The sequence below is a fragment of the Muscardinus avellanarius genome (genome assembly GCF_963383645.1).
Source record: "Muscardinus avellanarius genome assembly, chromosome: X".
NCBI classification, from domain to species: domain Eukaryota; kingdom Metazoa; phylum Chordata; class Mammalia; order Rodentia; family Gliridae; genus Muscardinus; species Muscardinus avellanarius.
Genome location: NC_137792.1, coordinates 76,314,822 through 76,339,605, shown reverse-complemented (window position 1 = coordinate 76,339,605; position 24,784 = coordinate 76,314,822). Strand labels below are relative to the sequence as shown.

The window sequence follows — 24,784 nt, the reverse complement described above, 5'->3', positions numbered from 1 at the left end:
TTATAATATGCACAATCTAGGGAGTAATTGAGAAAACAGAGGAACTTCAGATAATGGAGAAGAAACTTCAGTAGAGTGAGGGAAGTAGTCCAGGGGAGGGTAGGGTAGGGGGAGAGAAAGAATTGTTGAAGGAAACATCATATAATTATGTGAGAATATCAATGTCAATTTCAATACCTTGTATGGGGAAGGGGAGGAAGAATGGGGATGGAACTGGGGGAAATATCACCAAGTGCTATGTGCATGTATGTCACTATCGCTATCAACTACATTACGATATGAGACTATAATGAACCAATAAAAGTATTTACAAAGAACTAGAAATTACACACCCACAAAATTATTAAGGGCCATGAAAAGTTTGTCTTTGCCTAAGTATTGGTATATTTTCTCCTCATGAAAAATGCAAAAATGATCAGCTACCCTCCCAGCCTTATTTTATTTTTATTTTGAAACAGTCTTAAGTTACAGAGAGGCTCATTAAGCTGCTGAGTTTGGCCTTGAACCTATAATACTCCTGTCTCAGCATTCCAAATACTGAGATTGTAAGTGTACACCATCATATATAGCTAGGTTCCCTTTTTTGTTCAGGCTGCCTGGTCACAGAGTAGCTCAACTTTAGCAATTGAGTGGGACGGTATAACCTATGCATATGAATTTCATTTAACCCTACCTGGTCAGCACACATTTTCTTCTTTATACTTTCCAGATGTTGATTTATTTTTTGTAGTTTTTCTTATACTATAATATTTTTTACAAGATGCTCCAAAGTCTTTTTTGGAATGAAGCGATACAGTTAAACTCACTAGTTAACAATGGACTCCATACTATCTACTCTTGCACACCTTCTAGTAACTGATGCAATGTTTCCTCTGCCTAGATTATTGTTAGTTTCTTATCCTTGCCCCATTCCTATATATCCCTGGACGCTTCGTCTAAATGTCACCTCTTCCGTGAACTTCCTCTGAGCACCACCATTTGCCTAGCACTCCCTCTCAATTCACCCTAGCTAAAACAATATGTTTGTGCAAGTTTCAATTCTACTTTCAAGTTTGTAATGTAGTGGGGTTTTTTAGTGTAGCGGTATTTACTTTGTTGCTTCTTCAATTGGATTCTGAGCTTGAAGGCAATGACTGGTGTATATCCATTTTGAATCTCATTGAACTAGCTCAATACATTTACTAATGGATAAATTCTTGACTGAAAGAAAAAATGGACAAAATAGAAGGGAAGCATTTGAGCTGTTGCCAGTTAATGGGCAGCTCATGCTTCATAACAGGTTTTATTAGGGAGAAAATATGGAGTTTTTAAAGTAGTGGAGTCAGTATGAGGGCAGGAATCTTTGTTTTGTTTGCTGCTTTCTCCTCATGGCTTCTTCCAGCAACTTTCATCATGAAGTATTTTTTTGTATGAATAAATGAATCAACAAACAGTTTCACTCAGACCCTTCCTAATAGTTTCCATGGGGAGTCTTTTTAAACATCTGTTTCTATCATTGCACATTTACTTATTTCAGCTAGTTAAGGTCATGAATTCTTATCCAAAAGATCCTCTAGCCCTTGGGATTACAGGCCTGCACCATCAAGCCCATTTTCAATTATTTTCAGTTTAAGTGGGAGCTTAGCAGCTACTCGAAGGAAGAATGTTAGTATTTCTTGTACTACTAGTACTAATGATAAGTGACCATTTATAAGCATGTTATATGCCAAGCACTGTGCTAAGTAATTACTTAATCTTTATAACAATCCTATGAGTTTACAGATAACTTGTTTAAGGTCATATAGCTAGCTAGCAGCAGGCAATGACTTAAATCCAAGCAGTCTTATTTCAAGATCTGTATTGTTAAATGCAAACCAAGGTACCATTTCTGCAGAAAAAAAAAAACCTATCCCAATTTTCTAGCCATATCATTAACTCCACTCTAGCACAGACTTTAAGCTTGTAAAGATTACTTGGAGGAATTTTTGCTCTCAGTGTTAAGCTTTTCTGCTTTGTGCTAGAGATGGGTGGATACGTACTGAAGATTAGTTTGTGAGCATAGACGTATGCATAGTTGTAGTAATTAACACATAATCTGGCATCAGTTAATACTTTCATCCTCTTGGCCTCAAAGCAGATGCAGCTTCAAGATTTTTCCTAGGGTGTTTACCCATGTGGTCCAGACTGCCATAAATGGGATATTTAAGCCAAATCGGACCATCTATTATCTTTTGAACATATTCATTTATGACTTGGGACCATTCTACATTGAGATATTTTATTTTAAATTCTATTAAAATAAACAGAAAATCAAAATTCATTATTTCCTTTAGAAATGTCTATGATATGAAAAATACATCGATAATGAGTTTAAATATTTGTAAGCACCTACTGTGTGCCAGTAATTATGCTAGGCATGATTTAATTTTTAAACTCTAGGAGTTAGGCACTATTAGTCTAATTCTAATATTAGTCTAGGAAGAGGAAATTGAGTCTCAGAAGATATCTGTATCTCTATACATTTTATAATTATATATATAAAACTTCTCAAGACCAAATAATGAAAGAAATAGGCTTGGAAGTCAGGTAGATTGAATCCAGAGTCTGAGATCTTAACCATGCTACAATGCTGCCTTCTACAGCAATATCCACTGACCTCAGATTGGCCCCACTAGTCATTTAAAACCTAAGGAGATTCATGGTTCAATCATTCTACCATCAAAGAATCCCTGCTTGGTCATTTCAATCATGGTCCTTCTAATGAAGAAGGATGCAGTCTAGCCAACTATATCCCATGGCATAAATCATAGTTTGGTGTAACAGTTCTTTTTCTTGGCCACAGATATACGTTGGGCTACTTTTTTCCTCCATCCACTTGCTATTCATGTACATCTTTTTTCTTCATGTTTGGCCACTTTTATGGTTGTTTCCTAGTGTTCAACTTATTATTGATTTTTTTGTTGTTTCCAAATCTACCTCACCCTTGTTATAACATATAAGGATTTAAAATCTGGGCTGGACTTGAGACATTAATTTGGGGGGAAGAAATAATTAACTATGTAAGCAAAGGGCATAACAAAGTGGCATCACTCTAAAACTATTTTTCAACATGAATGCTCTTATGAATAACCTGAGAACCTTTTGAAAGCACAGCTTTGGAAGGGAATAGTTCAAATATTACTTTGACAATATGTGAAGATATTACTCCTGTTTTCACGAGCATGTATGAGGAGGGGAAAGAGGAGGAGGACGACGACGAGGAGGAGAAGGAAGAGGAGGAGGCAGTGGGGTAGAATATTAAAGGAAGTACACCAAAGAGCTGTGTGCATATGATTGTATCACATTGAATCTCACTATGATGTATAATTGCAGTGCACTAATAAAAATATTTTTAAAAAGAAAACACATATTCTGATTCAGTAGGTCTGAGGTAGGGCCTGACATTTTGGGATTCTAAATAACTGGCAGATTATACAGAACGCACTTTGAATAAAAGAATTCTATATTGGTTTGGTATTGTTGTGCTTTTAAGTAGAACCACAATTTAATAAATGTGGGGATATTAAAGTTTAGGCCATTTAAACACTGCTTCAGGAGCTGGGCGTGGTGGCTCATGCTTGTAATCCCAGAATTTGTGAGGCTGAGACAGGAGAATTGAAGTTCACAGACAGCTTCCACTACTTAGTGAGGCCCTCTGCAACTCAGTGAGACCCTGTTTCAAAATAAAGAATAAAAAATAGGCCTGGGGGCGTAGCTAGGAGGTAGAATGATCTGAGTTCCATACTCAGTACTGAAAAAAAAAAACACCAAAAATTTTTCTACAGACTCCATGAAATGGCAAGTCCCTAATGTGCTCACAGACTCATTGTAATGGTTAATTAGTTCTGATTGGCTGGGAAGCCTTTTCTGAATTTAAACCAAAACCTTTAGATGGGACTGTTTTCTCCTGATTTCATCACTAGTGGAGATGAAGTTAGTCTGCTTATGCACATTCTCTTACATATAGTTATAAACAAAATGATTCATTGTTAAAAATAGTCTTTGTGATGGTGACCCTATATATTCTTTCCTCCCTTTTAGGAATTTAATATTCATGTTTATTTTCCTCACTCTAAAAATCCATAAAATAGATATGTTTTGTAATTAATTGGCAAAATATTGTTCTTTTATTTCAATGAACTGTTTACATGTCTGATGACCATATCCTGCCTCAAATATATCCCTCATTTGTGCAAAGGGCAATCAAGAATGTACTAGTAACTACAGGCTCCCCATACTATAAAGCTCATCTTACAAAAATACACACTCTAGGCAGAATCTAGTAATTGCCAATTTCAAAATAAGTTGTGTCATCTTGTTATATTTATTATCACATGGTCAATTAAAATCACACTTTTGAGATGGATTAAAAATAACATACCAGGTAAAATGGGCTGTCCGGCAATTCCGAGGGGTGCCATCCCTAGGTTATTCATTGCTGTGGCCCATGCAGTTGGATCGGACATAGGTAGAGTCATTGCAGTGGAATCTACATTCAGAGTTCTACTATTATCAGCTGAAAAGAAATAACAGGTCAAATAACTTGTTGTGTTTAGGTTCCAGCATCTAGTCTACTTATCAGCATAAGCTCTGGCAAATCCTTTACAGAAATGGTCTGATGGACAATGGTGGATAGGCCTCAATTCCAGCTTTCTCAAGATGATTAAAACAATACACCATGAGCTGCAAGAAATAATGGAATTTTGAAGCAATTTACCAGATGGTATTTTAGTGTTTTTGTCCCTCTCTTCCTCCTCCCCTTCTTTTCTTTTGTCCTTCCCCTCCCCTAAGTGTATACAACACAGGAGCTTGGGATGAGTCTACTAGCATATGATTACTTTGGAGCTTCTACCTAAACTACTTATGCATTCAAACCAAGAAAAAAATCCCAGGGATTCTGGAGTTGACAACAAAATATGAAAGTAATACTCCTTATGAAATTTCATGCCTTTGAGGCAATACTATTGAAAAAACTGAGAAATCATCAGATGAGCCTGTTGAGTACTTTGAAGGTTAGGGGAATACCAATATAAAAACAGACAGGAGACATGGCCCTTGCCCTCAAAGTCTGTATGATCTAGTTGAAGAGACCAATGGTGATGGTCATTAGTATTACTATTAACACTACTATCACCACCTCCACCCACCACTACCACTAATAACTGAACACTTACCATTACTATGCTTTTAAATATAATCACAATTAGATTAACTAGAGGAGATTAATGTTTAGGCTGTTTAAAGCACTAATGATACATTATTCTTTGAACTTTTGGGACAATATTATAAGCTAGGATGTCTTTATAGCTTTACTTAATAGATGAGAAGTTTTGAAAGATCACATATTTTATCCAAGGTCACACAGGATGTATAATTTTTTGCCACCATATTTTACCAATTCCAGTTAACTATTTAGAAATTAATGAAATACTCAAATGGTGTAGCCCTGATTACTGAAGTTTAAGGAATAAAGCTACTAAGCACTTCTGGGAAGATGGTGACTGAGGGAAGCAGAACGTCTCAGTCCTGCTGACACTTTCACTATCACTGTGAAAACGGTGTCTTAACAAGAGAAATAAACCAGCATAAATTTGAACAAAACACGAAGAATTGAAAAGTATCAGAAACAAAGCTAGAAAGCATAAAAGAGAATAGAAAAGTACCCCAATGGCCTCCAATGGCTGTGGCTGCTGGAGCCAGCACTGCGCTTCCAGAGATCCCCAGCAAAAAGCCAATGATGTAAAACAAACTAAGTGGCTGTTGCTCATCAGAATTGTATGTGGTTGGCTCCCCCTAACCAGACTGTGGCTACAACCTACAGCAGTGGTGGCCAAGCTCAGTGTATCCTGCAGAGATCAAGAGAGGCTCTAATCAACACCATAAGTGAACCAGGCCTCCCCTCTGGAGACTGCCCAGTATGGCCACAGGGACTCGCACAGCAAAAAACAGACTCCCAGAATCTGAGAATTTGCAGTTCACCCTGTGAAGCCACGTGGGGGTATAGTCTGCTGTCATACACAGCAGAGGGTAAGATTAGCAGACAACCCCCAGGGCCAATCAGGCAAAAAGGACTGTAGTCCCCAGGGCTTAGAGCTTTAGTAGGACCTCCAGAGATCACCACAGACCACCCAATAGTGGTGGCTGGGGAGAAGTCAGACCAACCCAGCCCTATCTGAAGAAAATATGAATTTCTATGTATACGCTGGGTCTAGTCCCAGGGCACTCTCCACCTATGAAGGCAGAGAGGGACACAGGCACAGGGTCTGTGGAAAGTATGGAGACCTGCTCTTTACACTAAATCAATCCCTAGAGGTAGTGGCACCCTGCGTAGACAGAGAGTCATAGGGATAGGTCATTTTTGAGAGCTCAGAGACATAGGCTTGCAGCAGGAAAGGTTCTGGTGGCACTCAGTGCCTGCACAGAGAAAGACACCAAGCCAGGGTCCCAATCATTGAAGGAGACCAAAAGATGGGGCTATAAACTCTCATCATTACTATAGGTTACAGAGCTAATGAGAGTGCATGGAACATGCACAAGAATCTATTATAGACTGAATCTTAAATGTCTAAAAGAATCCACACAGACCCAGGACGATTGCAGGGGCCAAGTATGCTCAGTATTCATACACTTGTAGGTTTGTATTATTTTGTTGTTGCATTGTTTTGTTTTTTGTTATTTTCGTGTGTGCTCGTTTGTTTGCTTTCTTCCCCACCCCTTTTCCAAGCTCCTTTCCTCTTTCATATCTACTCTCTACTCTGTCCCTTTTATTTTTTCTTTGTCTTGTATTAAATTCCCTTTATATCACTGTACTAAATACTCTATAATGTACTGGAATCCTATTACATATTAACTATCTCTAATATCTGCTATACATTACCTTACTAAACTCAAATTCTCATTCTATTTGATCCTATCTGCTACTTTACCCTATTCTTGAAGTTACTATTTCATCACCTTCCTACTCATTCAACATTCTGCACTGAAAACAACATAACTTGCACTTGGGTACACCAGCTGACACATACAGATTGAGAGAAAGCTACAAAGAGCAACAAAGATACAAACATAAGAAATGTGAAATCATGAAAAGGAGAAAGAACAAGGAAACAATAATCTCCCACAACCCCACAATTACAGAACCTGCCAACACAAAATTGCAGAGATTGCCAGAAGGACAAATAAGAAACTTAATAGTAGAAATGATACAGGATTTCTGAAAAGAATTTAGAGAAAGCCTGGGAAATAAAGGAACAAATAAAGAATCTGACACCCTGAACAGAAATCAGAAAGAAGCTCTGAAGGAAGTGAAAGATGCAATAATTGAATTGAAAGCATCAATACAAACTATAAACAATAGATTAGATTACATGGAAAACAGAATTTCACCCTTAGAAGATGATCACTCTGAAAATTAATACACAGTATATAACTTAGAAAAACAATAAGACAACATGAATTGAACTTCAAAAGAGATATGGGCCCTTCTTATAAGAGCTAATCTAAGAATAATAGCCATGTAAGAGGGAATAGAAGGTGAAAATAAAGGGATCAACAATATATTCAAAGAAGAAATATCAGAAAAATTTCCAAATAGAAAAAAAGGTCAATACAGAGGTACAGGAAACTTATAGAACCCCTGTTAGACAAGATCAGAGAAAATATTAGCCACACCACAAAATAGTTAAAATGACTAACATAGAAACCAAGGAGAGAATCTTAAAGGCAACAAAGCAAAAGACCAAGTGACATTCAGAGGCAAACTAATTAGAATCACTCCAGAATTCACAAACCAAGTCATGAAAGCCAGGAGGGCCTACAGGAATATATTCCAAACTCTGAAGAAAGCAATTTGCAGCCAAAAATTTCCTACCCAGCAAAAACATCACTAAGAAAGCTGGGCATAATGGTGCACACTTGTAATCCCAGCCCTTGGAAGGCTGAGACAGGAGGATTGCACAGGTTCAAAGCCAGCCTTAGCTACTAAGTGAGGCTCTCAGCAACTTAGTGAGACCCTGTTTCCAAATGAAGTATAAAATAGGTCTGGTAGTATAGCCTGTAGGTAAAAAAGCCCCTGGGTTCCACCCCTCAAAAAAAATCACTCAGAGGGAATAAAAATCTACCACGACAAACAGAAACTGAAAGAATTTATGTCTTTCAAACCAGCATTAGAAAAATACTCAGAGATTCACTAGACATAAGAAATAATAAATTACAGATCCAGAGAAACAATAATTTCCATCAAACAAACAACTAAGCAAAGAAGAACAAACACTACCTCAAACAAAAGTTAAAACTCAAAATGTTAGGAATTAAAAATCATGTCTCAATAATCACACTTAACATCAATGACCTCAATGCTCCAATAAAAAGACATACTCTGGCAAAATGGATTAAAAACCAGAATACATTTATCTGCTGCCTGCAAGAAACATAACTGACAAGTAAAGATGTTCACAAACAAAAGGCGAAGGGCTGGAACAAGTTAATCCATGCCAATGGAACACTAAGACAAGGAGTAGCAACTATGATATCAGACAAATTATACTTCAAACCTAAGCTTGTGAGAAGAGACAAAGCAGGTCATTTTTACTGGTTAAAGGAACAATACAGCAGAGGAAATAATGATAGTTAACATTTATGCCTCAAACATAGGTACAACCACTTCCATAAAGCAAACTTTTTGTGATATTAGGTCACACATAGATCCCAATAAAATGATACTTGGACACTTCAATACTCCTCTCATAATGCTAGACTGATCTGCTAGAAAAAAGGTCAAGAAAAATGCCTCAGACCTAAAGAATACCATCAACCAAATGGACCTACTAGACACATACAGTACTGCACCCAACTACAGCAGAGTTCACATTTTTCTCAGCTGCTCATGGAACCTTATTCAAAATAGACCGCATCATGGGCCACACAGTGAGTACTAGCAAATTCAGAAAATGAGACATACTCCCCTGTATCTTTTCAGAACACAATGGAGGAAAACCAGAAATCAAATATAAGAAGATCCTGAATACTCACATAAACATGTGGAGACTGAACACCACACTGTGGAACAAGGAATGGGTCATAGAAGAATTAAGGGATTAAATTAAGAAATTCCTAGAAACAAAGAAACAAATGAATACAAAGACACAAAGTTTCAAAACATCTGGGACACTTTGAAAGCAGTATTAAGAGAAAAAATTCATAGCACTAAGCGACCAAATAAGAAAAACAAAAAATCACCAAATAACCTAATGACATACCTCAAAGCCCTTGAAAAACAAAAATAGTCTAACCCCAAAGCCAGTAGAAGAAAATAAATTATTAAAATCAGAGCAGAAATCAATGAAGTGGAGAATAAAACTATACATAATAAAACCAAGAAGCTAGTTTCTCAAAAAAATTAAAAAGATAGAAAAACCACTAGTCAATCTAAAAAAAGAAAGAGATAGTCAGTCCAGATTACTAAAATAAAAGATGAAAAAGGAGATGTTACCACTGACAGTGTGGAAATTCAGAGGATTATCAGAAACTACTTTGAAAAACTTAGAAAAATGGAAAAACTTTGAAAAATGGAAAACTTAGAAATTTTATAGACACATACAACATTCCTAAATTGAACCAAGAAGATTTAGAAAATTTAAACTGACCAATAGTAATTAAAGAGATTCAGGCAGAAATAAAGAGACTACATCAAACAAAAGCCCAGGAACAGATGGTTTCCCAAGTGAATTTTATAAAACATTTATAGAAGAGCTAATACTCCTCAATCTATTCCATGAAAGAGAAAGAAACATGACTCTCCCAAATACATTATACAAAGCCAACATCACATTAATACTCAAACCAAATAAAGACAGCTCAAGCAAAGAAAATTATAGCACTATATCATTGATGAACTTAGACACAAAACTGTTAAACAAAATACTAGCAACACACATTCAAACCACATCTAGAAAATCGTATACCATGACCAAGTAGGGTACATTCCATGGATTCAAGGCTAGTTCAACATACAAAAACAATCCATGTAATTCATCATATAAACGAATGAAAGACAAATATCATATGATCATTTCAATAGATGCTGAAAAAGCATTTGACAAAATACAACACTCATTTATCTTAAAAGCACTATAGAGAATCAAAATAGAAGGAACATACCTCAACATCATAAAGGCAATCTACAATAGGCCCACAGCCAACATCATATTAAACAGGGAAAAAACTGCAAGAATTCCCCCTACAAATAGGAACAAGACAAGGATGTTCATTATCACCACTTCTTTTCAATATAGTACTTGGGATTCTACTTGGAAATCAAAGGAATGCAAATAGGAAAAGAACTAAAAATGTTTTCATTTTCAGATGACCCAAAAAACTCAACTAACTCAACTAAAAAGCTTATAGAATTGATTAACAAGTTTAGCAAAATGTCTAATAAATACAAAATTATTCTTAAAAAATCAGAATTGTTTTTGTATGACAACCATAAGTCCACTGAAAAAGAAATCCCAAAAACATTTTCACTCATTATATCCCACAAAAAATATTTAGGAAGAAACCTAATCAAGGACATATAAGACCTAAACAATTATAACACATTCAAAAAAGAAATCAAAGAATACCTTAGGAGATATAATGTTCTTCCATGTTCTTGGAAAGGCAGAATAAATATCATAAAAATGGCCATTATTCCAAAAGTGATCTATAAATTTAATGCAATACTCATTAAGTTACCAAGAACATTACTCACAGACATAGAAAAGTCAGTCCTTAAATTCATTTGGAACAACAAAAAAACCAGAATAGCCAAAGTATTTGGTTTTCAGAAACACAAACTGTGCAGGAGGCATCACTATTCCGGATTTCAAACTATACTACAAAGCCATGTAGTAAAAACAGCAGTGTATTGTCACATAAACAGACATCCAAACAAATGAAGTCAAATACAAGACTCAAAACCAAATCCACACACTTATAGCCAATTGATTTTTGACAAAGGGGCCAGAATGATACACTGGAAAAAAGATAGCCTGTTCAACAAATGGTGTTGGCAAAACTGGTAAACAATATACAGAAAAATGGAAATAAAGCCCACTTTCTCACCCTGTACAAGAGTCAATTCAAGATGGATCAAAGACTTAGAAATCAGACCAGATACGCTGCAGTTCCTTGAAGACGGCATAAGCCCAACACTGCAACACATAGGCACAGATAAAAACTTTTTCAACAAGACCCCAATGGCACAAGAAATGAAAAGGCAGATCAATATGTGGGGCTAAATTAAACAGAGCTAACAGAATTGGTGAACATTTTTTGCCAACTATTCTTCTGAATAGAATCTAGAATATACAAAAAACTCAAGAAACTAACCACTGAGAAAACAAATAACCCAATAAAAAATAGGCAAGTGAACTAAATAGACATTTCACAAAAGAAGAAATTCAAATGGTCAATAAATGTATGCAGAAATGTTCCACATAATTTGTAATCAGAGATGCAAATCAAAACTACACTGAGATTTCACCTAGCTCCAACTAGAATAGCAATCATTCAAAACACAAACAACAATAAATGCTGGCATGGATGTGGAGAAGTATGAACTCTAATACATTGTTGGTATGATTGCAAATTAGTGCAACCACTTTGGAAAATAGTATGAAGGATCCTCAGAAGAATGGGAATGAATCTACCATATGATCTAGTGATACCACTTCTGGGTATATACCCAAAAGAATGGAAACCAAAGGACCAAACTAATGTATGTATATTTATGTTCTTAGCCACACAATTCACAATTGCCAAATTATGGAACCAGCCAAGATACTCATCAACAGATGAATGTATTACTAAACTAAGAAATATGTATACAATAGAATTTTACACAGCCATCAAGAAGAACAAAATTATGTCATTTTCAGGGAAATGGATGAAACTGGAGAACATTATGTTAAGTGAGATGAAATTAGCCACAAAAAGTGAAAAAATCATATGTTCTCCTTAATATGTGAAAGCTAGGGAGTAAAAGTGTCATAGTAGGGACTCTAAACAAGGAAGGAGAAAACATAGATTAGCAAATAAGGTGACCTCATTAAGGGAGATGGGAGGGTGATGAGGGAAATTCCTAATGTACATGATGTATGTTCATAAATGTATCAAATCAATCATTAAGACAAACATGAGAAGGAGGGAGGGGAAGGGAATAGGGTGGGAACTGAGGAATGGCCAAATGAGTGTTTTGTGCATGTATGCCTCTACCATCTTTTAACCCATTAAGATGTGTGACTATAATGTACCAATAAAAATTTAAAAAACAAAATAAAAAAATGATAGTACCTGCCTTATAGGTTTGATGAAGGCTAAATTAGTATAGTATGGATAAAGAATTTTGCATGTATTTGGTTCATGTTGAGTACTCAGTAAACGGAAATGATAAAATGTAATTGGTATGATGATGATGATGGCAAAGTAGCACCAGCCCTTACTGAGAGACTCAAAGTCTATTGAGAAACCCAAGAATATACATGAATTATTAGAATGCATATGGACAATGAAACTGAGGCATAGAACTTAAGTAATCATATCAATATCATAAATCTAATAAGTGGTAGAGCAGGATATGAATTCATACAGTTCTGATTCTCACAGTCTTACCTAGCACATTATATTTCCTTCCAAAGAGTGCCTTTATTTTCTGTGTTCTTCTAGCCTATTGGACACATTGCTATTATAGCCCTTATTATATTTTTATCATAATTTTCTATGTCTTTCTCTCCCTCTATATTCTATGATACTCTTTTCCTCCTTGTTGTTCCAAGTGCCTCATAATCATGCACAACATATAATAGATGCTCAATAAACTATTTTAAACAAATGAATGAGGAAGTATCAGTGCCTATAAAAGAGTCCTGCAAAGTTATTCCTCTTTCTAAAACCAAGTGTCAAATTGTTAAAAACAGGATAAAACTTTGTTGTTGAGTTAAAATAAAATAACTTTCAGAGTAGGTATCTCATAAGGGCTGAATGCCAACCCCAAATTTTAAATAAAGATAGGAAGAGAAAATGGTGATAATTTGAGTTTCTATAATTCTGATATGCTGACAACATAAGACATTCAGAATTACAAAAATACAGCTGGATGTGACAGTACACATCAGTAATCCCAGTACTTGGAAGGCTGAGACAGGAGAAGCTCATATTTGATAACAGCTTCATCAACTTAGCAAGACTAAGCAACCTAGTGAGATCCTGTTTCATATACAAAAATAAAATATATCAATTTCTGGATGGTTAGATAATTTTCATAACAGAGAAATTCTTCAAGTTTAAGAAGGGACTTACTGGTATGTGTTTTGTTTTGTTGCCAAGGTTTGCCTCACACCTGAAATCCTCTTGTCTCTTCTTCCCAAGTACTAGGATCCTAGATGTGCACCTCCAAACCCAACTTGACTGGAATTGTTTGAGAATTTAATGTAATTAAATTTACTAAAATAAATGTGCACATAGCAGTCATAATTGTTAGTTCCTTAAGGGCAAGGGACATGGTATCTTCTAGCTCAAAGTAGCTACTGATAAGTATTGTTTTAACTAAGAGAACTCTGAAAAAGGTCAGCAATTTTACGTGGGCTTACCTGCATTGCCTAGTTCATAGACCCACAGCCATCTGAAATCTCTTTGCATTTTGTAGTCCTGAACCATAGACTTAGCTGTCTAGTCATTTCTGCAGAAGGAAGATAGTATCCAAAGCTGAATGAGACATCAGACCTCTGGAACATATGATTACTTTGATATATGGCGAATAATAGGTCTAATGATAGTACTCATCATAAACCCAATAAGAATTAACACTTACATAATGCTTATTACGTGTCAGATATAGTTCTAGGAACTTGGTGTACATTAAAACCCACGAGAACTCTATGAAATCCCCTCATTATTCCAATTTTACTAATGAGGTGTCAGGAACAAGAGGCTATGCACTGAGCTAACAGTAGAGTTGGGATGCAATCCTATGCAGACTGGCTCTGAAATTCCTGATCTTACTTTCTATGTTATACTAAACCAGGGAGTCATAGTTACAGAATACTTGGGCTAGAACATGTGTAGAGATCATCTTTATATAGATGGGTACTCTCCATGTCCTCTATTGGAGTAGGTGTGTATGTGAGGGATATTGTGAACTGAATCCAGAAGCATTCTACCTCTGAGCTACAAAATCAATCCTATTTTATTTTTATTTTGGAACAATGCCTTGTTAAGTTTCCCAGGCTAGCTTTGAACCTGTGATCCTCTTGTCTCAGCCTCCCAAGTGTACGGGGATTACAGGTGTGCATCACCACAAATGGCTTGCAGTGGTTCTTAACTGGGGCTAAGTCTACCCCTAAAAATTTGACATTATCCAGAGACATTTTCAGTTTTCATACTTGGAGGCAGTTATTTGCTACTGACTTCTAGTGGATAGAGGCCAGGGGTGGTACGAAATATTCTACTGATGTATGACATCCAGCTACAACAAACAAATATCTGTCCCTAAATATCTATAGTGCTGAAGTTGAGAAAACCTTTTGCCATGCAGCAATTTTTGTTTACTCTTACAAAAGAGTGCCTCATACTCCCATTTTCTTCACAATCCATTCTCATTTGACACATGTACAGTCAAACCCAATGTCCACTTTATGCTCTGCTTCTTAAGAAACTGCTAAGACTGATCAATCCACTGCCAAGAATCCATTGTCATTTTGGCATGGTTATCATTTTATGCTTCATACCAAAGAAATGGTCCTTATGGTGGGTGTCCAGGTGCCATGGATGGGATGCTGCTTAGAGTGGTCCTAGAAATAGTGTTAGGAACAACACCATGACAAAAGAAAGGGAGAGGAAGTTTAGAAAATGCTTGTACAAAGCAGGCACAGTGGCATGCACCTGTAATGCCAGCTACTCTGGAGGCTCAGGCAGGAGAATCATGAGTTTGAGGTCAGCCTAAGCAATTTACCAGAACTCTGTATAAGAAAAAAAAAAGAGAAAGAAAAGAAAAGGAAGAAGAAAAAAGAAAAGAAAATCTCGCTTTTAATCTTTTTTTTTTTTTAAAGTTTCAAAAGAAGCCATAACTGGAGCCCCTGGGAGCCCTAGAACACCCCCACCCCCTCTGCCAGCCCAGTCAGAAGAAGAATTGCAAAGTCCCCCATTAGTTATAAAAAGTCTAAAAAGTGACAAAAAAGAAAAATAAAAAACCCATAAATGAGAGAGAGAGAGAGAGAGAGAGAGAGAGAGAGAGAGAGAACAACAAAGAAAAAAAAACTACATTCAGATTTTTTTAAAAAAGACATAAACTGGCACCAATTAACTTTCTTGTACCTTTTTGTTGAATTTAGCTTCTTGTAGTTTTAACTTATTGCTATGTTAAATAGTTATTATTCTTATTGATCTGTAAGGACATTTGTGTATATTTCATCCAGTTTTCAAGTTCAAGGAGCTATGCTGTTCTTTGTTTCTTTTAAGTTTTGCCTAAACGTGGTTATGCTTAATTTATTTATACAAGGGGAAGTGGAATCATTAAAGTAATAATAATTATTAAGATAAAAAAGTAGAAAATTATTGTACAGAATACAGAAGAAAACCCTATTTTGGCATACGATATTGGATCTTGCATACACTAGGCACTCAAAAAGTATTTGTTGTAAGATTATGGCATAAGGATGGGGTTGGGTATCCTAGGGAAAGAAAACTACAGAATAAATTACTTTTAGAGTCTGCAATAAGCCTAGAGCTCAAGGTTTAATCTTATGCTCAGTATTTATTGCTAATGAAGCAATATAGTGTGCATTGAAGGTGTTATTTTGAGTACCTGTTCAGTTTTGCTGAAAATTAACAATTCATTATTGTTTGTGAACAATGCACTGAAGCCCAACATACCCACTTTCTCTGATTTACAGACATCACCACTGATGCCACAGCTTGTGTTGTGGTTATGTAGGGTGAGAGAAGTGACAGGAGATTTTGTAAGAAAAGGCTTTCAGAGAACCTGAGACAGATGGTATTATTGGAGAAGCATGAGTTTACCTCCTTAGGAGTGTTATCTAGCATGTCTCAAAGGAAATCAGGATATCACAACTTATTCTTTTGTGAGAAAGAAAAAGACAGGAGAGAAAGGGAAAGGAAAATAAGGAAAGGAATCTCAATGTTAGCCTATTAGAAGAGAATCATCCTCACAGTAGTGGCATTGCAAGTGGGAGATAATAGCTTAATCCTCAAGGTATACAGATGAGAACCTTAGGGTAGAGGGTATTTAAATAAACTATGCACCATCCTGGAAGATTCATTATTCTGTTTCATTAGCTGGAGGGTCCTAGACACAGCCACCTTCATACATATTGGAACAGTTATAAGAATGTTCTAGGTTTTAATTAGATCTGCAAGAATGTAGGGAGTCCAGGCTTTCAGAGAGCAGTTGCATCAGGTACGATGATTAGGAAGGTGGCCATGAGTTTTGGCATGTGCCTCTCCCAGGGATTCATAGCACATAACCTATACTTAAAAGAAACAAGGTATAATGAAAGCAATACAGACCTTGGAACCAGATATGTAAAAATCAAATACTGGCTCTGTTGCTTACTAGCTGTGTGACTTTATGAGAATTCTACAAGTGGTGATGGGGACTAAACTCAGGGGTATTCTACCTCTAAGTTATATCTCATTCCTTTTTATTTTTTGTTTAGAAACAGGGTCTCACTAGTTTGCTAAGAATTTTGTTATATTGCTGAGACTATCATTGAACCTGTGATCCTTCTTGTCTTTGCCTCACAACTACTGGGATTACAGCCATGTGTCACCATGTCTGGCTCTCCATAAACTTCTTATTTGCCTATAGTTGAGGATAATGATATCTATCTTACATGTACTAAGATAATGATGTTGATTTTTAATATTGATTAAAGGTTTATGTGTCAAACACTATTTTCAGGCTTTGTTGGGGGAGGGGTGGGTCTTTTCTCACACATCTCTGAGCTGTGGGCTGGCACGGGCTGAGTAATCTCTGGGATACTCCTCGTCACTTCAAGATTATTAGGTGGATGTAATCCAGGAGAATAGGTTGAGGTTAAAACCTCCTCAAGCTCTACTATGGAAATCTTGGAGGGCTTCTTCAGCCAGCAAGATCAGAAGCAGGCTATCCTGGGCTTTTCTAGTACATAATTGCCAAACCTCATGGCTTCTTGGATTTCTGAGATATCAGTGAACTAATATCAATTTGGTCTAGACTGATTGGTTGACTGTGGCGCTCAGGTCTTTAGGATGGCAGAATCATATTTATTCACCTACTACTTATGTAAAGAACACCAAATAGCACAAACAGGCCTCAGAATTGTTACCTCCTCCAGCTCCTTTAATATCTGCATGAATTGCCCATTAAATCACTCATCTTTTCCCCTAGTTTTGAAACAGACACATTAATATTACTAATGGGATCTCAGAGGCTTTAGCCATTGGTTTTCAACAAGAAATCTTAATATTTAGCATGTCAACTAATTGCTTTTCAGGTAGTAAGCATGTTTATCAAGTTAATGGTATGGCTGCCACTAGAGGTAGTTTGGGGGATGAAGAAAGAAAAACAGAAGCCTAAGTCCAGTACGCCAAAGTACTGTGGTCTATGTTTTCTTGGGGTAAGTTACATTAGCAATGACTTGGCAAACCAACTGCTATGCTGTTGGAATTCTGGCAAATTCTCTTGGAGGAAAAAGAAAAATGCTGGGGTTAATTCACAAGCCATTTTGCTTTAACCCTTATTGCTGAAAACTTTACCAAAATGTTTTAGTACACTTTCTTGCCATAGGAGACAGAATATAACAAAGATAAACATAGCATGAACTAGATCTGAAATCAAGAGGGCTAGTCTGAACTCTGGCGCTGCTATTTACTCTCTGTGCAGCAATCTTTACACCTGTGCTTGTCAAAATACATTCCAAGTCAGGCATGGCAGCAAGTCAGGCATGGCAGCACATTCCTGTAATCTCAGTATTTGGGAGGCTGAGACAGTAGAGTAACAGGTTCAAGGACAGCCTCAGCAGCATAGTAAGACTCTCAGGAACTTAGCAAGATCCTGTTTCAAACAAAAAATAAAAAGGGGTTGGGGGTATAGCTCAAAAGTAGAATGCCCCTGGGCTCATTTCCCAGTAATACTAAAAAAAGTGCATTCCAGCCATATGCATCAGAATCACCTGGGGTGCTTTGTGACATTAGCTTATTTCTGATATGCTGCTGAGGTTTTCATCTGGGTGTCATTGGGGAGGGTACCTGTTTAAGAAGTACCCTAGGCAACTCTTAATGCTCGCTACAACAGAGAAATGCAGAGCTTCAGGTTCCTCATCTCTAAATAAGAATTACATTATCCTTTTCTCAGGGCCATGGAGAAAGCAACAGAGGTGGTCAATGTGTGCTCACTACACCTGCATTTTTTTTTGTGTGTGGCACTGGGGATTCAACTGGAGACATTCTATGTCTGAGCTGCACTTCTGGTCTGATTTTGCTTTTTATTTGGAAACAGAGTTGTACTATGTTGCTGAGAGTTTACTAAATTGCAAAGGTTGGCCTTGAACCTACAGTCCTCCTGTTTGGGCCTCCCAAGTACTGGGATTACAAGAAGTTCCTGTATTTTTTAGTAGTTATGGCAGGGTGTCAGGATACATTCTGGATACTAATTTAGCATATTTGTTAAATACACGTATGTGGAACTGAGGAGAAAAATACATGTTTCCCTGCTCTTTGAGGGGTGCATGGATTCAAAGAGAGGCAGATGTAAAATTAAAATGTACCTTATAGCCTGATAATGACTAAAAAAAGATATGAAAAGGGGAGTCATTACTCTGGCTGGATGAGAAATGAGGGTAGAGGAGGGAGGGGTGCATAGAGGAAGTGACGTTAATATGAAGGAGGTTACTTTAGGCTAAGCTGTAGAAGATAAACCAACTATCATGGCATTGTGGAAATCTTTAAAGGTCCAGAATGGGGCTGTATTTGTGCTAAGTCTAAAACCTAGAATAGAAATTGATAGAAACTGTTCTTTCTTGGGAAGGGGTGTGAGAAGAGGATATTTTGCTTATCAGCTTCCTTATCATTCCTCTCTCATACAACAGATTGTTGAACAATTAGTCATTTTGTATTCTCCAGCTGGTGGGGCTCTGAGAGGATGGGCATTAGATTATATTGTTGACTTGATTCACAAGCCACTAACTACAAGGCCATGACAACTATAAACGTGTCAAGTGTTAAGTCCTACTGATAATAGAAGATTTGGCTTGAAAGCTAGCTGCCTCAGCAGGGTCATCCTCAGATATTAAGGGCAATGCTATATATACACATACAGCCATGGGAGGAAGTGACTAATGGCTCTGTGTTGGGTCAGCAGCCCTGGCCTCTTGTGAGCTTCTTTACCTCTATAGGCAGCCTAATTGGAGTTGCTAAACTTTACCCCAATTTAAAAAATAATCAGAAATAAAAAGCCTTTATTATATAGAATTTCACACTACCTCTACCACCTTCCATGTTTCAAAATGAATAATCTTGTTTTTTTTTTAGAAAAACACACCATACTTCCAACAACTACTAGAATATATTTGGCTAGACTGAGGATAATGTCAAACTTTCATGCTGTATGACAATGAATGAAAAAAGATGAGGACTTCCGGGAAGACGGCGACAGAGCAAAATGGGGCTTACGAGCCCCACTAACAACCAATCTCTATTACCACAAAATCAGCACCTTTCATAGCCAGAAAGCACCATCAGCAGAGAAACAAAAAATGTAATTTTAAGGTACAGAGAAAAGAGGGCTGGAAAAATGAGACACCAGAAACCAGACCGCAGTGCTGCAGCCAGAGCCACGGCATGAAGCGGCGGGCGCCATTTAGCCTTGCAGCACCAGGCTCCAGAGAAGAAGGGAACTCATAACGGAGCCCAGAAACCAGAGAGGAGATACATAGGCCTCACGCCCAAGAACGCGGCAGCAGCGCCTTACTGCTGATGGCAGCGGCGAGTTCACCGGACGGCACCAGACCAACTCACTCAACAGCCCACCAAACTCCAGAGAGGAGCGGCGGACAGCGAGCCGAGGTGAGCCACTGCTGAACAGCCGGGCGGGATTTGGCAGATTACTCGGCGCAGGGAACAGCTAAAGCTCCCAGGGGCTGGGCTCAACGCACCCTGCAGGGACTCAGAGTGAAATTCAAAAACAGAAAAGAAATACACCAGCCTCACGGCCGAGGGTGTGGCAACGGTGCCATATTGCTACCGGCGAAAGCAGCAGCGAATTCATCGATTCCACGACAGCTCCATCTGCGCACTCAACAGTGAGTCAAATTGCGGCCCCTAGAGGAGAAATCCCAGTACTATACTCCCAGGGACTTGACCCAGTGGAGGAGTGGTGGTGGCAGAAATATTACACCATAGGAGAACGCCTAACCTGGCAGCCCCCATGGTCTAAAGCAGCCTCAATTGACTCCCTGGGTCTGAGACTCTGCCATACAACCCAGTAAAGGAGTAGTGGGGACTGAGATACCACAGACTCGAGATCCACAGCACCTTAAGTGAAGTCGTAGTGACCCAAGGGAAGAACCCAGAGAAGGCACAAACTTCCGAAATCATGGGAAAGAGGAATAACAATGGAGCAATGAATGCCCACAACCCCACAACATCAGAACCTGATAAAACAGAAATTCAGAGATTTCTAAAAGATCAAATCAGGAAAATAACTGTAGAAATAATAGAGGTGTTTCGAAAAGAATTCAGAGAGAGCCAAAGAGAGATAAAGGATGCAATTAATGAAGTAAAGGCCTCAATTCAAAGTACAAACAACCATTTAGACCACATGGAGAACAGAATCTTGCTCCTAGAAGATGATCATTCAAAAAATGAACGCATAGTTTCTAATTTAGAAAAAAATATCCGACAGCAGGAATCTGACATTGAAGAAATATGGGCCCATTTTAAGAGAGCTAACATAAGAATAATTGGAATAGAGGAGGGAAAAGAAGGTGAAACCAAAAGGATCAACAATCTCTTCAAGGAAATAATACCAGAAAATTTTCAAAACATAGAGCAAGAGGTTGATACACAGGTCCAGGAAACTTATAGAACCCCCGTTAGAGAGGATCAGAGAAGAGGATCCCCACACCACATAATTGTCAAAATGACCAATGTGGAAGCCAAGCAGAGAATCTTAAAGGCAACAAAAACAAAGGGCCAAGTGACATTTAGAGGCAAACCAATTAGAATCACTCCAGACTTCCCAAACCAAGTCATGAGAGCCAGAAGGGCTTGGAGCAACACATTCCAAACTACGAAAGAAAACAACTTCCAGCCAAAAATTTTCTATCCAGCAAAACTTTCTATCAAATTAAATGGGGAAATAAGAAGCTTCCACGACAAACAGAAACTGAAGGAATTTATGTCTTCAAAACCAGCGCTAGAGAAAATACTCAAAGAGATTAACTACAAAGAAGAAATAGGTAACACACACCAAAACCAGAGAAATAAGATTTTCCATCCAACAGACAACTAAGACTGGTTATCTGTGGAGATTCATTATTTATGTTAGTCTTTTACCTATCTCTAAATTGTATTGTTTGCTTTTATTGTTGCTATTTTTAGGATTTCTAGTTGGAATATTAATATACCTTCAGATATAGCATTTGGAAATATTTTATCCCATTCTATCAGTAACTTTTAACTCTGTTTACATTGTCTCTGGATATACAATATTTTTTTTATTTTTTAGGGAGTTTGTATACTCTTCTGTTGCCTGTGCCATTGAAATCATATCCAAGAAATCACTGCCAATTTCAATGTTGTGAGGTTTTATGACCCAGATTTTCTTCTAAAAGTTTATAGTATTAAGATATATATTTAGGTCTTTTATCTATTTTGAGTTAATATTTGTATATGTGTTAGGCAAGGGTCCAATTTTATTCTTTTTCATGTAATTATTATTTTTCAACAATATTTAGTTAAAAGATTACTATTTCCCCCAACAAAACTCCAATAGTTTATATATCTGCCTTTAGAACAGTACTACACTGTTTTAATTAATGTAGCTTTATATGGTTTGAAATCAGAAAATATACATCTTCTAGCTTTGTTCTTCTTCGAGATTGTTTTGGGTATCTATAGTCCATATTCCATATCAGGATAGATTTTTTCTGAAAAATAAATAAATAAAAGTATAATAGCTTCACCTAAAAAAAAAAGAAAAGAAAAAAATATTCTCTGGTAAGAAAGAAAGCAAAAAGACATATTGAACTGTTATCTTTTAGTCATCAAAAGCTTGGTATCAGACAAATGAAACTGTTTTGTGAGATTATCATCGTTAATATTGGATAAATTGCTATAAAACTAGATGTCAACCACTAAGCCAAGCATGGGGAGGAGGGATGGGAATGGAATGGGGTGGGGATTGGGTAGGGGCTGACTGGGCGATGTGTGCATGTATGTCTACAAAAGTATTTTCTTTATACCATTATGATCTATGAATACATTGCACCAATAAAAAAAAAGAAAAAAGACTGGGGATATAACAGTAGTTAATATAATGGTCTTTGTATTAGATTTGAGTTATAATCCTGGTTTATGACTCATAAGCTGTATGATGCTTGGGAAGTGACTTAATGTCTTTGCGCTTCATTTTCTACATCTGAAAAATGAGGGTAATAACAGTACTTATGTGATAGGATGATGGTGAGGATTAAAGGTGAAATACATGGCAAGGGTATATTGTAGTAAGGGTATATTGTAGTGCTTAGCTCAGTAAGTGGTTATAAAATGCTAGTCATTATTATGTATTAATAATTTTAGACATTATCTCTGATATCTTATGAAAAACAGAGGTCAGTGCAAATGAGGAGGGAGGAAGTGTCTTAATTTCTTTAGGGAAAAAGAAAAGCTAAAAATCATTATAGGAACCAGCTATTAAATTGTGGGGGATATATTTAAAACTAAAAAAGAACAAGATGGCTTCCCTTATATAAGTTCTTTATGCCAAGAACACCGTCAGAAACAACAGTGGGACTAATTCATATTCCTCTCATCAGGCTGATGCATTTTTCTAAAAGTGATACTGCTAATAAAATCCTCAAATATTTTTCAGTGTTGTCCTCTTCCTCCACTATACATATTTCAAACCCACCAGATCTAATGCCAAAACCCAATTTCTTTTTTCTCCAGAAATATGTATGGCACTTGTGTCTATGTTCTCTTTCCTGATATACCTACCTGTGATGGAGGAAAGCCAGAACTACTTAGTGGCATATCTTGATTATCCATGGGAAACAATGGGATAGGCAGGAAAATAACCTGCTCTTCATGGCCAACTTTCCTAAAAGACAAGGGGTTTATGGCCATGACCGTGACTTCCACGTAAGCTGGGCAGAGGACACTTACTATATAAGTCTACTCTAGGAACATTTTATACGCAAGGAGATTTAGTTGGCAGTTTGTGATTCTAGAGAGTATTACTAATAGTGCCTTTCCTGGAAACTATCTTAGGTATGACACATTTTTCTTATTTAATTCAATAGCTCTTGTGAATATTTTAATGCACTAATAGTAGTCCAAATCGCAAAGATAGGTGGGTTAACTTAAATTTTCTTTCTGAGTGACTCTCTTGGCTACTCTTGGCATCACCTTTAATTCATTTGTGCTTTTTAAAAAAATTGGCACTACCATGAAGAGGACATAAGCTGTTAAATAAAAATCACCGAGGTTGGTAATCTCCAGAGCAATCCTTATAGGGATCAGTAGAGCAAATTGGATTTGAAAATGATTACAATGGGCAAATTCCCTCTAAATAATGAATTGGAAGAAAATCAGGCTGGGAATATTTGCTTATCCACTTATTTTCACATGGAAAGAAAGCTGTAATTCCCGACATCCTGGCTTATACTGTTTCTAGATTGGCAAGAAAAAAAGCAACCAATGATGAAAATAAATACAAAAGCCCACTGGTTAATTGCATTCTCTGTCAGCTCTAACACTAAGCCATAGAGATAATATCTTTGGATAATAACCCATGCCCATGAATGTATGGTTACAGGTTTTTTTTTTTTTTTTGGCAGTACTAGGGATTGAACCCAGGAACATTCTACCTCTGAGCTATACCCCCAGCCATATTTTTTATTCTTTATTTTAAAACTGGGTCTCACCAAGTTTTGGAAGTCCTCACTAAGTAGCTGAGGCTGGCTGCGAACCTGTGATCCACCTGTCTTAGCCTCCCAAGTACTGGGATTACAAGCATGTGCCACCACACCAGGCTGATGTTTTGTTAAAAATATTTTAGCTTGATTTATAAAGAATCCTTTAGTTGCCAAGAGCATTCTGTGCTCTATTCCCTGTCTTCTACTATCTCCTTCACTAACCTCCCCTTCTCAGCTAGAGGAGTAGTTTGTGCCATGAATATCATTTAGCAGTGACCCCTCATATGAAAACAGTAATACTTTTATAACAAAGCTACTTTCCCTTTTCCCATAGCATCCCTGTATGAACCTTAATTTTTTTACCTGCAGGTTCAGAAGTTAATTGGGGACAGAGAGATAGCAGTGGTCTAGAAAGTGAGATGACAGGGCTGTGAGTATTGCCAAAATATGGAACCAACCTAGGTCTCCATCAACAGATGAATGGATTGCAAAATTATGGGAAATACACACAATGGAATTCTACTCAGCTATAAAGAACAAAATCATATCATTTGCGAGAAGATGGAAAACTGGGAGAATATTATGTTAAGTGA

At 37.1% G+C, this 24,784-nt stretch overlaps 1 protein-coding gene across 3 annotated transcripts in view; it reads right to left on the bottom strand.

Moving 5' to 3' along the window:
* ENOX2 (ecto-NOX disulfide-thiol exchanger 2) overlaps positions 1 to 24,784 on the bottom strand; it is a gene marked incomplete at both ends in the record, with an annotated part of 204,751 nt that overhangs the window by 92,733 nt on the left and 87,234 nt on the right. Inside the window, 2 exons of one of the 3 annotated variants that reach the window (XM_080719275.1) lie at positions 4,400 to 4,534; positions 13,647 to 13,725. In XM_080719275.1, coding sequence (XP_080575401.1) covers positions 4,400 to 4,534; positions 13,647 to 13,725 — 214 coding nt within the window. Of the gene's footprint in view, positions 1 to 4,399; positions 4,535 to 13,646; positions 13,726 to 24,784 lie in introns of those variants that run through there. The other 2 variants (XM_080719276.1, XM_080719277.1) reach the window with 2 other exon arrangements.